The 16,044-nt window shown below is 41.6% G+C and overlaps 1 protein-coding gene across 8 annotated transcripts in view; it reads right to left on the bottom strand.

Moving 5' to 3' along the window:
• dock3 (dedicator of cytokinesis 3) overlaps positions 1–16,044 on the bottom strand; it is a 966,938-nt gene that overhangs the window by 323,262 nt on the left and 627,632 nt on the right. For all 8 annotated transcript variants that reach the window (XM_063067780.1, XM_063067785.1, XM_063067784.1 and 5 more), the window contains exon 14: positions 13,823–13,948. In XM_063067780.1, the coding sequence (XP_062923850.1) occupies positions 13,823–13,948 (126 nt within the window). The remainder of the gene's footprint in view (positions 1–13,822; positions 13,949–16,044) is intronic.

Here is a 16,044-nt window from a genome sequence, read left to right as displayed (position 1 = left end):
GGCATGTACATCCACATTAACACAGTCTTGATAAAGGAAGGAAAATTAACTTTTTAGGGTGATAGCTCAAGTTTAAACCAGTATGCAGATAAAATTGAACAGGATTTAGCAGAAATTTTGCATTGAATCACAAAGTTTACTGTTCTTTTCAAAATCTCTAAACAAAAAAGATGCTTATTCTACATAGAACTTTGAACATAAAATTTGATCCTGAACAATCTTATATGACGACCACTGAACAGTTTGATTAGACATATCCAAAAGTGAGCTTAGAGCAAGGATACATATGTATATCCCAACCAGAGAGATGCACATGAATGAATGAAATTTGATCTTATGTCTTCAAATTAGATTTCAACTCTACCTACTGTTTTAAGAAGATGCACAGAAAGTCAATGCACTGATCTGAAACATCCGTTACTTTGTACACAAACAAAAACCAAAACTTTTGTAGCATACAGTATTTGTTGAGTGGAGAGCAAGTTCGTAAATCTGGCAGGAGCAAAGGATGTTGGGAATGGTGAGGGTGGAGTGCAGTGTAAGGGGTGTGGGACAGATGGCAGAAAAGGCGTGCCAGGGAGCGGGGGCTGGCATGGGTGCAGACACACCAGCCCTGTGACACCAGGCAAAGTTATTTTATTCCTAGCAATGAGTTTATTGATCATTTCAAATGTCTCTCTAGTGCTTCCTGCTTCCTCCCTTCTCCCTTTCCCAACCATGGTTCCCCTCTCCCTGACCCCTTCCCACTCTCAGTACACAATACAGACCCATATCAGAATCAGGATTATCATCAATCACATATGTCAAGGATTTTTTTTGTGGCGTTAATATAGTGCAATACATAAAATTATGCAAAATTCTTAGGTACCCTAGCTATATATATGTGTCAAAGACTTATATATGTCTATAGGACTGTAACAGCAAGAGTTCAGAGTTATCATGTCTGCGTGAGGGTAAGAAACAAAGGTGGAAAGTTTAGAGAACGCAAGAGATTCTGCAGATGCTGGAAATCCAGAGTAACACACATAAAATGCTGTGGGAACTTAGCAGGTCAGGCAGCATCTATGGAAAGGAACAGAGTTGACCTTTCATCACGATAAAACAAAGTTTAGAGAACTTTGGTTGATGAAGGATATTAAAAACATGATCAGAGAACATAAAGAAACATATGCTAGGTACGGTAAATAGTGTTGAACAAATCAAGATTACCGGGGGATTTAGAAGAAATTTGAAATAAATTATGAGGGCAAAATGGGATCATTAAATTATCTTGGCAAGTCAGATTAAGGAGAATTCTAAATCCTTCTATATTAACAACAAGGCTGTAGCAAAGGAAGGAACAGGACCCCTCAGGGACTAGAGAGGTAATCTATGAATGGAGCCACAGCACATAAGGAATATCCTAAATGAATAGTTCTCTGTGATATTCACCAAGGAGAAGGATATGGAGGCTGGAGAGTTCAGGGTTATGCTGATATTCTGTGTCATATCTGTATCAGGAAGGAGGAAGAACTATAAATATCAAAGTGCTGCAGGGTGGGTAAATTCTTGTGGGCTGGAAGGATTTGTCCTAGAATGCTAAGGGAAACAAGGGAGGGGATAGCTGTAGTTCTGATGGCGATTTTTGCATCTTCATTAGCCATGAGCAAGGTACTAGAAGACTGGAAGACAGCTAATGATATCCTCTTGCTCAAAATAGGTAACAGGGATAAAGCTGAAAACTAGATGCTAATGAGCCTTACAGCAGTGGTAGAGAAGCTACTTGAGAAGATTCTGAGACACAATGTTTAAGCTTACTGATTAAGAGTCAGTATGATTTTGGGCAGAAGAGAACATGTCTCACAAATATAATTGTAGAAACCACAGAAAAACTACAGCACAGAAACAGGCCTTTTGGCCCTTGGCTGTGCCGAACCATTTTCTGCCTAGTCCCACTGACCTGCACACGGACCATATCCCTCCATACACCTCCCATCCATGTATCTGTCCAATTTATTCTTAAATGTTAAAAAAGAACCCGCATTTACCACCTCGTCTGGCAGCTCATTCCACACTCCCACCACTCTCTGTGAAGAGAAGCTTCCCCTAATGTTCCCTTTAAACTTTTCCCCCTTCACCCTTAACCCATGTCCTCTGGTTTTTTTCTCCCCTTGCCTCAGTGGAAAAAGCCTGCTTGCATTCACTCTATCTATACCCATCATAACTTTATATACCTCTATCAAATCTCCCTCATTCTTTTACGCTCCAGGGAATAAAGTCCTAAGCTATTCGACCTTTCTCTGTAACTAAGTTTCTCAAGTCCCAGCAACATCCTTACAAACCTTCTCTACACTCTTTCAACCTTATTAATATCCTTCCTGTAATTTGGTGACCAAAACTGAACACAATACTCCAGATTCCGCCTCACCAATGCCTTATACAACCTCATCATAACATTCCAGCTCTTATACTCAACACTTTGATTAATAAAGGCCAATGTACCAAAAGCTCTCTTTACGACCCTATCTATCTGTGACACCACTTTTAGGGAATTTTGTATCTGTATTCCCAGATACCTCTGTTCTACTGCACTCCTCAGTGCCTTACCATTTACCCTGTATGTTCTACCTTGGTTTGTCCTTCCAACGTGCAATACCTCACACTTGTCTGTATTAAACTCCATCTGCCACTTTTCAGCCCATTTTTCCAGCTGGTCCAAATCGCTCTGCAAGCTTTGAAAACTGTCCTCACTGTCCACTACACCTCTAATCTTTGCATCATCAGCAAATTTGCTGATCCAATTTACCACATTATCATCCAGATCATTGATATAGATGACAAATAACAATGGACCCAGCACTGATCCCTGTGGCACACCACTAGTCACAGGCCTCCACTCTGAGAAGCAATCCTCTACTACCACTCTTTGGCTTCTTCCATTGAGCCAATGTCTAATCCAATTTACCACCTCTCCATGTATACCTAGCGACTGAATTTTCCTAACTAAGCTCCCATGCGGGACCTTGTCAAAGGCCTTACTGAAGTCCATGTAGACAATATCCACTGCCTTCCCTTCATCCATTTTCCTGGTAACCTCCTCGAAAAGCTCCAATAGATTGGTCAAACAAGACCTACCACGCACAAAGCCATGTTGACTCTCCCTAATAAGTCCCTGTCTATCCAAATGCTTGTAGAATCTGTCTCTTAGTACTCCCTAAAATAACTTACCCACTACCGATGTCAAACTTACCGGCCTATAATTTCCCGGATTACTTTTCGATCCTTTTTTAAACAACGGAACAACATGAGCCATTCTCCAATCCTCCGGCACCTCACCCGTAGACACCGACATTTTAAATATATCTGCCAGGGCCCCTGCAATTTCAACACTAGTCTCCTTCAAGGTCCGAGGGAATACCCTGTCGGGTCCTGGGGATTTATCCACTTTAATTTGCCCCAAGATAGCAAGCACCTCCTCCTTTTCAATCTGTACAGTTTCCATGATCTCACTACTTGGTTCCCTTAATTCTATAGACTTCATGCCAGTTTCCTTAGTAAATACAGATGCAAAAAACTCATTTAAGATCTCCCCCATTTCTTTTGGTTCCGCACATAGCCGACCACTCTGATCTTCAAGAGGACCAATTTTATCCCTTACAATCCTTTTACTCTTAATATACCTGTAAAAGCTCTTTGGATTATCCTTCACTTTGACTGCCAAGGCAACCTCATGTCTCCTTTTAGCCCTCCTGATTTCCTTCTTAAGTATTTTCTTGCACTTTTTATACTCCTCAAGCACCTTATTTACTCCCTGTTTCCTATACATGTCATACAACTCTCTCTTCTTCTTTATCAGAGTTGCAATATCCCTCGAGAACCAAGGTTCCTTATTCCTATTCACTTTGCCTTTAATCCTGACAGGAACATACAAGCTCTGCACTCTCAAAATTTCTCCTTTGAAGGCTTCCCACTTACCGAGCACATCCTTGCCAGAGAACAATCTGTCCCAATCCACGCTTTTTAGATCCTTTCTGATTTCTTCAAATTTGGCCTTCTTCCAGTTTAGAACCTCAACCCTAGGACCAGATCTATCTTTATCCATGATCAAGTTGAAACTAATGGTGTTATGATCACTGGAACCAAAGTGCTCCCCTACATACACTTCCATCACTTGTCCTAACTCGTTTCCTAATGGGAGATCTAATATTGCATCCCCTCTAGTTGGTACCTCTATATATTGATTTAGAAAACTTTCCTGAACACATTTTACAAACTCTAAACCATCTAGTCCCAATCAATATGTGGAAAATTAAAATCCCCTAGCACCACAACTTTGTTTCCTGCAGTTGCCTGCTATCTCTCTGCAGATTTGCTCCTCCAATTCTCGCTGACTATTGGGTGGTCTATAATACAACCCCACTAATGTGGCCATATCTTTCCTGTTTCTCAGCTCCACCTATAAGCACTCAGTAGACAAGCCCTCTAATCTGTCCTGCCTGAGCACTGCTGTAACATTTTCCCTGACAAACAATGCCACCCCCCCCCACCTTTCATTCCTCTGCTTCTATCACATCTGAAACATCGGAACCCTGGAATATTAAGCTGCCAGTCCTGCCCCTCCTGTAGCCAAGTTTCACTAATTGCTATAACGTTATAATTCCACATGTCAATCCACGCCTTCAACTTGTCTGCCTGCCTTCCCCGCAATACTCCTAGCATTGAAATATATACACCTCAGAAGATTTTTACCACCACTCACAATCTTTCTATTTGCGGCTTTGCTTGAACTTTTAACAGCATTTATTTTCACCCCAGCCCCACTGTCAGCTCTGGCACTCTGGTTCCCATCCCCCTGCAAATCTAGTTTAAAGCCTCCACAATAGCACTAACAAACCTCCCTGGAAGGATATTGGTCCCCTTGTAGTTCAAGTGTAGCCCGTCTCTCTTGTACAGGTCCCACCTGCCCCAGAAGAGGTCCCAATGATCCTGAAATCTGAAACCCTGCCCCCTACACCAGTTCCTCAGCCACATTGTTCATCCTCCAGAGCTTCCTATTCTTACCCTCACAGGCATGTAGCACAGGTAGCAATCCTGAAATTACCACCCTCGAGGTCCTGCTTTTGAACTTCCTACCAAGCTCTCTATACTCACTCTCCAGGACCTCCTCACTCTTCCTTGCTATGTCATCGGTACCGATGTGCACCACGACATCTGGCTGATCACCCTCTCACTTCAGAATGTTATGCAAGCGATCAGAGACATCCTTGACCCTGGCACCTGGGAGGCAACAAACCATCCTGGATTCTTTGTCACGACCACAGAACCTCCTATCTGTACCTCTAACTATCGAGTCCCCTATTATAAACAAAAGAAGATCTACAGATGCTAGAAATCCAAGTAACACACAAAATGCTGGAGGAACTCAGTAGGCCAGGCAGCATCAATAGAAAAGAGAACAGTTGACACTTTGGACTGAGACCCTTCAGCAGGACTGGAGAAAAAAGATGAGGACTCATAGTAAAAGGGAGGGAGAAACACAAGGTGATAGGTGAAACTGGGAGCGGGGAGGGGTGGTGAAATAAAGAGTTGGAAAGTTGATTGGTGAAAGAGGTACAGGGCTGGAAAAGGGGGAATCTAATAGGAAAAGACAGAAGGTTCACTTGCCCTCAAATTTACCTGATGCATTTCCAACACCCTCTTCCTCTTTCTCAATCTCTGTCTCTATTTCTGGAGACAGCTTATCCACTGATGTCTATTACAAACCTACTGACTCTCACAGTTAGCCGGACTATACCTCTTTCCACCCTGCTACTTGTAAAAATGTCATCTCCTTCTTTCAATTCCTCCGTTTCCATCACATCTGCTCTCAGGATGGGCTTTTCATTCCAGAACAAAGGAGATTTTCTCCTTCTTCAAAGGGGCTTCCCTTCCTCCACTCTTAACGCTGCTCTCAACCCCATCTCTTCCATTTCATGCTTGCCTGCCCTCACCCCAACCTTCTACTGCGGATAGGGTTCCTCTTGTGTCCTCACCTACCATCCCGCCAACCTCCACGTCCAGCACATAATTCTCTGTAACTTCTGCACTCTCCAATGGGATCCCACCACCATGCACATCTTACCTCACTTTCTGCTTTCTGCAGGGGTCGCTCCCTACATGACTCCCTTGTACATTCATTCCCCCCACCCAACTACCATTCAGGGCCCTGAACACTCCTTCCAGATGAGGCGACACTTCAACCTGTGAGTCTGTTGTGGTCACCTATTGTATCTGGCACTCTCGGTGTGGCTCTTGTATATTGGTGACACCTGACATAGATTGGGAGACCACTTTGCCGAGCACCTATGCTCCGTCTGCTAGAAAAAGCAGGATTACCCAGTGGCCACTTATTTTAATTCCACTTCCCATTTCCATGCCGACATGTCCATCCATGGCCTTATCTACTGTCGTGATGAGGTCACACTCAGGTTGGAGCAGCAACACCTTATATTCCATCTGGATAGCCTCCAACCTAATGGCATGAACATCGATTTCTCGAACTTCCGGTAATGTTCCCCTCCCATTCTCTATTCCCCATTTCCACTTCCCTCTTTCACCTTATCTCCTTGCTCCCCCTTTTTTTCTGTCCTCTCCTATTAGATTCCCCCTTCTTTAGCCCTATATCTCTTTCACCAATCAACTTCCCAACTCTTTACTTCACCCCTCCCCCTCCCTGTTTCATCTATCACCTTGTGTTTCTCCCTCCCTTTTACTCTGAGTCTTCATCTGTTTTCTCCAGTCCTGCTGAAGGTTCTCGGCCCGAAACGCCAACTGTACTCTTTTCCATTTATACTGCCTGGTCTGCCGAGTTCTTCCAGTATTTTGTGTGTTACTCACTAACATAATTATCTTTTTGAGGAGGTAAATAAGAATATTAAAAAGGACAGAAAGTGGATGTGATTTACACAAACCTTGGCAAGGCTTTTAACAAAGTCTTGTATGGTACACTAGTCCAGAAAGTTGAAGCAAACTGGATTCAAAATTGTTTTGGTGTTAAGAGGTAATGAGTAATGGTGGATGGATATTTTTCTGACTAGAAATCTGTAACGAATGGTGTGACCGAGAGATCAATGCTGGGAATTTTATTGTTTAGACTACGTATAAATGATTTGGGTGAAAATATAAATGGCATAATGACTACATTTGCAGACAACACATAAATAGGCGTAATTGTAGACAGTGAAGAAGATTGTTTAAGAAAGCAGTGGGCATAGATCAGCTGAAAGATTGGGCAGAACAGGACTGATGGAACAATCAGGACAAGTGTGAGATAATACATTTCTGACGTCAAATTTTGTTAGGTCTCATGGAGTAAGCTTAGAAACATAGGAACATAGAAAATAGGTGCAGGAGTAGGCCATTCGGCCCTTTGAGCCTGCACCGCCATTCAGTACGATCATGGCTGATCATCCAACTCAGAACCCTATACCTGCCTTCTCTCCATACCCCGTGATCCCTTTAGCCACAAGGGCCTTATCTAACTCCCTCTTAAATATAGCCAATGAACTGGCCTCAACTGTTTCCTGTGGCAAAGAATTCCACAGATTCACCATTCTCTGTGTGAAGAAGTTTTTCCTCATCTCAGACTTCCCTTTATCCTCAAACTGTGACCCCTCATTCTGGACTTCCCCAACATCAGGAACAATCTTCCTGCATCTAGCTTGTCCAATCCCTTTAGAATTTTATACGTTTCAATCAGATCCCAAAACTGGTCAGGGACTATAAGAGCATTCATGTACAGAGAGACCCTAAGGTTCAAGCCCATTGCTCCCTTAAAGTGGCAACACAAATGAATAGTTCATTGAACAAGGCATTTGGTTTGCTAGCCTTTATAAGCTGAGTATAAGAGTTGAGACACCATAGCACAAGAGCACGTAGAGTACTATGAACAGTTCTTCAGATCCACATTGTAAAAAGGATGTGATAGCAATTGGAATGCAGAAGAGGCTCATCAGGTTGTTGCCAGGAATGGAGGGCTATAGCTTCAAGAGGAGACTGAATGAGCTAGCTTTATTTGCTCTGTAATGTACGAGGCTGAGAAATGATCTTATGAAGGTTTCTAAAATAATGAGGGCTACAGATAGGATGGATAGTCAGAATATTTTTCTGAGGGCAGGATTTTCTAGAACCAGAGGGCACACTTTCCTGTTGTACTCCATGGCAGAGCACAGGTGTCCCAGTCCTGGCACATAATTCCAGTAGAAGGTTGCACCTTAGCCTGCCTCCAGCTTCAAAAGTCACTAGATCTCAGTGTTTTTGTTGTACTTTCCTGTTCATAATTTTGTCAGTTATTCTACTAATGGGCCATAATGACTGGAATGATACTAACAGTGCTGACATCCAGTTTTTCATAACTAACTTTATTCAGTATTTGGGAATAATATTGTCAAATTAATAGTCAACATCTTGATGGATGAAAGGAGATGTGAAAATTGACTGAAGTGCTTGAAAATAGCTTGGAAATGAGGCTTGAGCAAAAAAAAAATCCGATGAGTAAGTGGCAAACATTCTCATAAAATCTCCTCAAAAGATAGAGATTAAAACATATTTTGCTTCTTGGTTTGCTGACAGACCTCAGCTTGAACTCTCTAGTAGTTTCCACTTTGCAGCTGACTGTATGAGCCTTGACGAAACTCTCCAAACTGTGTGACTGCAGGCAAGCCTAACCCAATTATCAGTGAAAGTGATGACCTTGTGGGAGTTTGTCATGTCTCTGTGGTTTGGTCTTTCTTATATTGTGGGTGGGTAGGTGGTAGTTCATTGTTCATAGGTGGCTATTGAATACAATCTCTGACAGCACACATTAAATCTAAGGTTAAGAACAAGAACAGCAGGTACATGGTAAGCGTGTAACAACAACTGTGAAGGGCAAATTCCATATAGTGAGGTTGAGGCATATATAGTGAGGTTTAGACCATAAGATATTAAGAGCAGAGTTAGGTTGTTTGGTCCATCGAGTCTGCTCTACCATTCCATCCTGGCTGTTTTACTATCCCTCTCAACCTTATTCTCCCATGTTCTTACATTCTGTAACCTTTAACACCCTTAGTAATCAAGAACCTATTAACCAGAGCTTTAAATATACCAAATAACTTGGCCTCCAAAGATGTATGTGGCAATGAATTCTATAGATTTATTACCCTCTGGCTAATGAAATTCCTCCTCATCTCTGTTCTAAAGGGACATCCTTCTATTCTGAGGATGTGCCTCCTGGTCTTAGTCTCTCCCACTATTGGAAACAGATTTTCCACATCCACTCTGTTTAGGCCTTTCAATATTCAGTAGGTTTCAATAAGAACCACTCCCCCCCACCCCGGTTCTTCCAAACTTCAGTGAGTACAGGCCCAGAGTTATTAAATGGTCCTCATACATTAACCCTTTCATTCCCAGGATCATTCTTGTAAATGTCAGCACCTTTTCTTAGATAAGGGGCCCAAAACTGGTCACAATACTCTAAAAGTGGTCTGACCAATGTCTTATAGAGTCTCAGCACTACATCCTTACTTTTATATTCTAGTCTTGAAATGAATGCTACCTTGCTACTGATTCAACCTGCAAGTCAACCTTTAGGAATAAAACCTTGTCCATAAAAAATTTTCTTTTCCCAGTATACCCATTGTAATGATCTCTTTTAAAACAGTTGTTACAGGCATGTATATTTATTTTTCTGTCTGATCTCCATATCTAACTTTCCTATGTTTGTAACACTGCAGCCAACAGAAGTTCTTTCCCATAAGTCAGCAATTAATCTGTAAGAAAGAGAACACGGAAAGATGTAGACCAACAAGAGTGAAGGAATGGAAGTGTTGTATGGGAGAAAATGTTCATTTATGATATACAAATAGCCAACAGACTGTGCAAGTTACCAACAGAATTTCATATTTGCATTTCATTGTGATGATTGCTGTGTGAGACCAAATATATTGTATAACATGTGATATTATTTCTGTAGTTGATAGCAACAGCTGAAACTGATATGACTGCATTTCTTAAAGTGCAGCTACTCATGATCTCCAACATGTAATAAATCACTGGCATGTTTAAGAAGTTAGTATAAATCATGTCATGGTACAGATTGGTGCAGCCACCTCCATTTTTTGATATGGTATTGAAGTGGGGAGCAACAGACAGGTTTTGTTATGTACAGCCTCTTGTACGTCACTATAGCTGTTTATTCATAAGAGCATTGCAGGCATCTCTTTGGTGTGAGCAAGAGAGTGTCTTTAGACTGTTCGATCAACAGAAATGTGTTTCATCATTTAAATTGTGGGCTTCTTCATAATGCAGCTGGCTATGTAGATAGAATATAGAACATAGAAATTCACAGCACATTATAGGCCCTTCGGGCCACAGTGTTATGCCGATCATGTAACCTACTCTAGAGACTGCCTAGAATTTCCCTAGCGCATAGCCCTCTATTTTTCTAAGCTCTATGAACCTATCCAACAGGTTCTTAAAAGACTCTATTGTATCCGCTTTCACCACTGCTGCAGGCAATGCATTCCACGCACCCACCACTCTCTATGTGAAAAACTTACCCCTGACATTCCCTCAGTAGCTATTTCCAAGCATTTTAAAACTATGCCCCCTCGTGTTAGCCATTTCAGCCCTGGGAAAAAGCCTCTGGCTATCACACGATCAATGCCCCTCATCATCTTATACACCTCTATCAGGTCACCTCTCATCCTCCGTTGCTCCAAGGAGAAAAGTCCAAGTATACTCAACCTATTCTCATAAGGTACGGCCTCCAATCCAGGCAACATCCTTGTAAATCCCCTCTGCACTCTCTCTATGTAGTATCCACATCCTTCCTGTAGTGAGGCGACAGAAATGAACACAGTACTCCAAGTGAGGTCTGACCAAGGTCTTGTATAGCTGTAACATTACCTCATGGCTCTTGAACCCAATCCCATGGTTGATGAATGCCAATACATCATACACCTTCTTAACAACACTGTCAACCTGTGTAGCAGCCTTGAGTGTCCTATCAACACGGACCCCAAGATTTCTCAGATCCTCCACACTGCCAAGAGTCTTACCATTTATATTATATTCTGTCTTCAAACTGGATCTACCAAAATGAACCACTTCACACTTATCTGGGCTGAAGTCCATCTGACACCTCTCGGTCCAGTTCTGCATCGTATCGATGTCACGCTGTATCCTCTGACAACCCTCCAGACTATCCACAATACCCCCAATCTTCGTGTCATTAGCAAACTTACTAACCCCCCCTTCTACTTTTTCATCCAGGTCATTTATGAAAATCACAAAGAAGAGGGGTCCCCGAAAAGATTTCTGAGGCACACCACTGGTCACTGACCTCCATGAAGAATACAAACCACCAACAACCACCCTTTGCCTTCTGTGGGCAAGCCAGTTCTAGATCCACAAAACAAGATCTCCTTGGATCCCCTGCCTCCTTATGAAAGAGCCTTGAATGGGGAACCTTATTAAGTGCCTTACCGAAATCCATATACACTACATCCACTGCTCGACCTTCATCAATGTGTTTTGTTACATCCTCAAAGAATTCAATCAGGCTCATAAGGCACAAACTGATCTCACAGTAGCCCTGGTTTCTGGAGCCCTGACTTGAGTCAACATACAACCCTTGTTTCCTAAGATCTGTTGATGTAGCATGAAAATGATGAATACAGTGGTCTAAGACAGAATGGAAAAGTTTCCTGGCCCACATAATTTTGGGCCTTCTCTTATTCTCCTAGTCCTGGTGAAAGCTCAACTTCACAATTCCACTTGCTGCACAGAAAAGACCTTGTGACACCTCAGATGTCCCACTGCAAATATCAAACAAAAAACATTCTACAAACATCATGCCCTGCCCATCAATACTCAACAAACCTGAAAGAAATTTAGTGTCCCTTTAAGTAATAAATAATGAGAGTAAGATGGGAGATGCTAAATGATGTGATGAATGAATGATGCAAAAGGGAAGGGGGCCAGAACTGAGTTTGCTGCATCCATTCAGCATAATCAAGATGGACTCAGGTTCGGGTAACCATCTTCCTGATGATTACCTGAACCTGAGTCCATGCTGAGTTTGCTGAACAGATGCAGTTTTATATGGAGTCCCAAGGATTAAACCAGCATTACACAAGGATTGAACCACCAACCCCCTGCTCTGCGTACTGTCAGCATACTTGTATTATGCGTAAAGTGGCATGTTATTCAATCTGAGACGTATTTTAAGTTGCTCTATAAATGTTTGCTTGAGACTTGAAAATGAAACTAGGATCAAATCAGCACCTTGTAGCAACAACAAAAGAAAGTGCAACAACGCAGTATAAACAATGGGGCATAAAGATGCAGGTAGTCCAATATATTCACTGATGCTCATGATATTGATGCTATGACCATGTGTACCTCTTATAAAAGCAATGTTAAATTTGACAACAGCTAAAAATTCAACCAAGGGTCCAGGATTAAAAGTGTTCTCCTTGACACACAAAATTATCAAATAAAATCCAGCACACCACAAACTCCAGCACAAAATTACCAAATAAATTTCATGCATAATGCATCAATATTCATCACTGGTTTCTTTCACTTAACACAGCACCAGTGTTATGGAGTAACTGAACAACGGATGCCAGTGTTCAGCTGACCAGGAAAGGAAGCAATAAATGTAGCAAAACACAATTTTGGGATTACTCAGCAAGTTACGAGTGTTTGTGGAGAGAGAAATAGAATTCATGTTTCAGGCTAGCTACAATGTTTTGCTTCAGTTAATTTGATGGTTTACTACACAAGGAATTCTATGGGCATAAAGACTGGTTTGGTTAGATGCATTGGGAAGGACCTCAGACTTGTTCACTGCAACATTTTCTTTACAAAAAAGTAGGTGAAAAGTAAATGAAATGTATAATAAAATCAGGCACAAGCCTCCATTCCTCCAGAAAATGTGTTAAATGGTTTGAATAGGATAAGCAAGGGAATTCAATTTTCACAACACTAGCATGTGTTAATTTCTTTCAATGGGAATGAGGTTTATTTCAAATGAATTGCACATTGAAATTACCTTAATCTATTAATATTCATTACATTCTCCAAGTATGAAAAAGTGAATCCATTTCTTATACCGATTTGCATGGTTGGGTATGAATGGTTATTTATATCCTTCAGAGGATTAACTCAGTAGGTACAGAACTGGAATGAAACAACAGTCATCAAACTGAATTATGAAATTTATTTCTCTCACCACAGGGAAATACCACTGACTTTCTGAATATTTACAACACTCTCTTCGTTTTAATAAATTTGAATCATTGTTCATTTAACCATTCAGAAATAATCCATTATAGCATTAAATTTAAATAAAAGTAATTTTTGGGCTTTGGACTCTGCAACCTTGTCAGTGCATTTATGTCACGCCAACCACCATAAATGAATAAGAATTTCCTGCCAGCATAGGTTTAAATTTGCATTGCCATTTCCAACTCCTTTTCTCTAGCCTAGTTTTGTAAATTAGTTTAATGTATTATTTTATATATTCATGAGATTGCTTTCAAATTTCGCTATTCATTCTTCATAATTCCAAACCTTGCCACCAGAGGTGCACTTCATAGCTCTTTACGTAACAATCAAACATTTGAAAATATGCCTTTGTGAGGAATTTTATCAATGTGATTTGGTGCACATTCTTTTCTGATTTCCAGACACATAGAAGTTCTCACACTAATGATGAGTATAAAATTCCCATGTACTTTATTTCTCACTGATTTCTTTTAAAATGAAGCACTTAGCTCCAATTACATTCCCATAGTAACTACAGGTCAAAGCCTACCTGGCATGATGACGTCAGGAAAACCTAGTTTGCGGGTGATGGCCACTCCCCGGTTAAAGATTATGGGATTCTCTCTGCGAATATGATCCATATCACCTCGAAGCAGCTGGAGAGAAATGATCATTCCTGTAAAATGAGAGAGAACACATCCATCCATTAGCTGAAATGAGGCCCACTTTCACTAACACTTACTTTTCTGGATCTCATAGTGTGATTCAGATTCATCTCCTTGCTAGAAGCTTACTAAGTCTCAGTTTATTAAAAACACTTAAAAGTTTAATGTTTTGTTTTTGCTTATGCAGCGTAGTACATTGCAACAAAATTGCTGGACATATTACAGAATGGGGCTTCCATCTGCTTGAATAACAAGGTACCCACCTTTAAGTACTTCAGCATTCTTTATTCATTTGATGGAAAATAACGGAAGAAGCTGAATACATACAACAACCTAAAGGTGCAAGATGCTTTAAAGAATTAAATAAGTTTCTGGCTTCAAAGATTAAGAGCAGCCTCCTGAATTGGCTGTATGATAAGTAAAAGAATACTACCATTTCTTTGGTAGTACATGGGATCCAGGGAAGTTTGGCCAGGTGGATTCAGAATTGGCTTGCCTGCAGAAGGCAGAGGGTCGTGGTGGAGGGAGTACATTCAGATTGGAGGATTGCGACTAGTGGTGTCCCACAAGGATCTGTTCTGGGACCTCTACTTTTCGTTATTTTTATTAATGACCTGGATGTGGGAGTAGAAGGGTGGGTTGGCAAGTTTGCACACGACACAAAGGTTGGTGGTGTTGTAGATAGTGTAGAGGATTGTCAAAGATTGCAGAGAGACACTGATAGGATGCAGAAGTGGGCTGAGAAGTGGCAGATGGAGTTCAATCCGGAGAAATGTGAGGTGGTACACTTTGGAAGGACAAACTCCAAGGCAGAGTACAAAGTAAACGGCAGGATACTTGGTAGTGTGGAGGAGCAGAGGGATCTGGGGGTACATGTCCACAGATCCCTGAAAGTTGCCTCACAGGTGGATAGGGTAGTTAAGAAAGCTTATGGGGTGTTAGCTTTCGTAAATCGAGGGATAGAGTTTAAGAGTCGCGATGTAATGATGCAGCTCTATAAAACTCTGGTTAGGCCACACTTGGAGTACTGTGTCCAGTTCTGGTCGCCTCACTATAGGAAGGATGTGGAAGCATTGGAAAGGGTACAGAGGAGATTTACCAGGATGCTGCCTGGTTTAGAGAGTATGGATTATGATCAGAGATTAAGGGAGCTAGGGCTTTACTCTCTGGAGAGAAGGAGGATGAGAGGAGACATGATAGAGGTGTACAAGATAATAAGAGGAATAGATAGAGTGGATAACCAGCGCCTCTTCCCCAGGGCACCACTGCTCAATACAAGAGGACATGGCTTTAAGGTACGGGGTGGGAAGTTCAAGGGGGATATTAGAGGAAGGTTTTTACTCAGAGAGTGGTTGGTGCGTGGAATGCACTGCCTGAGTCAGTAGTGGAGGCAGATACACTAGTGAAGTTTAAGAGACTACTAGACAGGTATATGGAGGAATTTAAGGTGGGGGCTTATATGGGATGCAGGGTTTGAGGGTCAGCACAACATTGTGGGCCGAAGGGCCTGTACTGTGCTGTACTATTCAATGTTCTATGTTCTATGTATCTATCAATGACTTGGATATAGATGTGCTGGGGGGAAAACTCAAGATTTGCACATGACTATCATCCAGTAACACTCATATCTATGGTGATGAAGTGCTTTGAGAGGTTTATTATGGCTAAAACCAACTTAGCAAGGACCTGGAACCACTGAATTTGCCTTTCACCACAATAGGTCTACAGAGGATATGATCTCATTGGTTCTTTAGATGGTCTTGGATCACCTGTACAATACTAATACTTCTGAAAGGATGGTGTTTATTGACTACAGCTGAGCATTTAACACAATTATTTCTACAGTTCTGATCGAAAAGCTCCAAAACCTAGGCCTTCGTACCCTCCTCTGTAACTGGATCCTCAGCTTCCTCAAATGAAAACCACAGTCTGTACGGATCGGAAATAACATCTCCACCTTGCAAACTAACAATCAACACTGGCGTACCTCAAGGATGTGTGCTTAGCCCCCTCCTCTATTCTCTCTACACCCATGACTGTGTGGCTAGGCACAGCTCAAATGCCATCTATATATTTGCTGATGACTCAACTATTGTTGGCAGAGTTT

Source organism: Mobula hypostoma, chromosome 15, assembly GCF_963921235.1.
Source record: "Mobula hypostoma chromosome 15, sMobHyp1.1, whole genome shotgun sequence".
Classification (NCBI taxonomy): domain Eukaryota; kingdom Metazoa; phylum Chordata; class Chondrichthyes; order Myliobatiformes; family Myliobatidae; genus Mobula; species Mobula hypostoma.
This window is presented reverse-complemented; position numbering and strand designations above follow the sequence as displayed.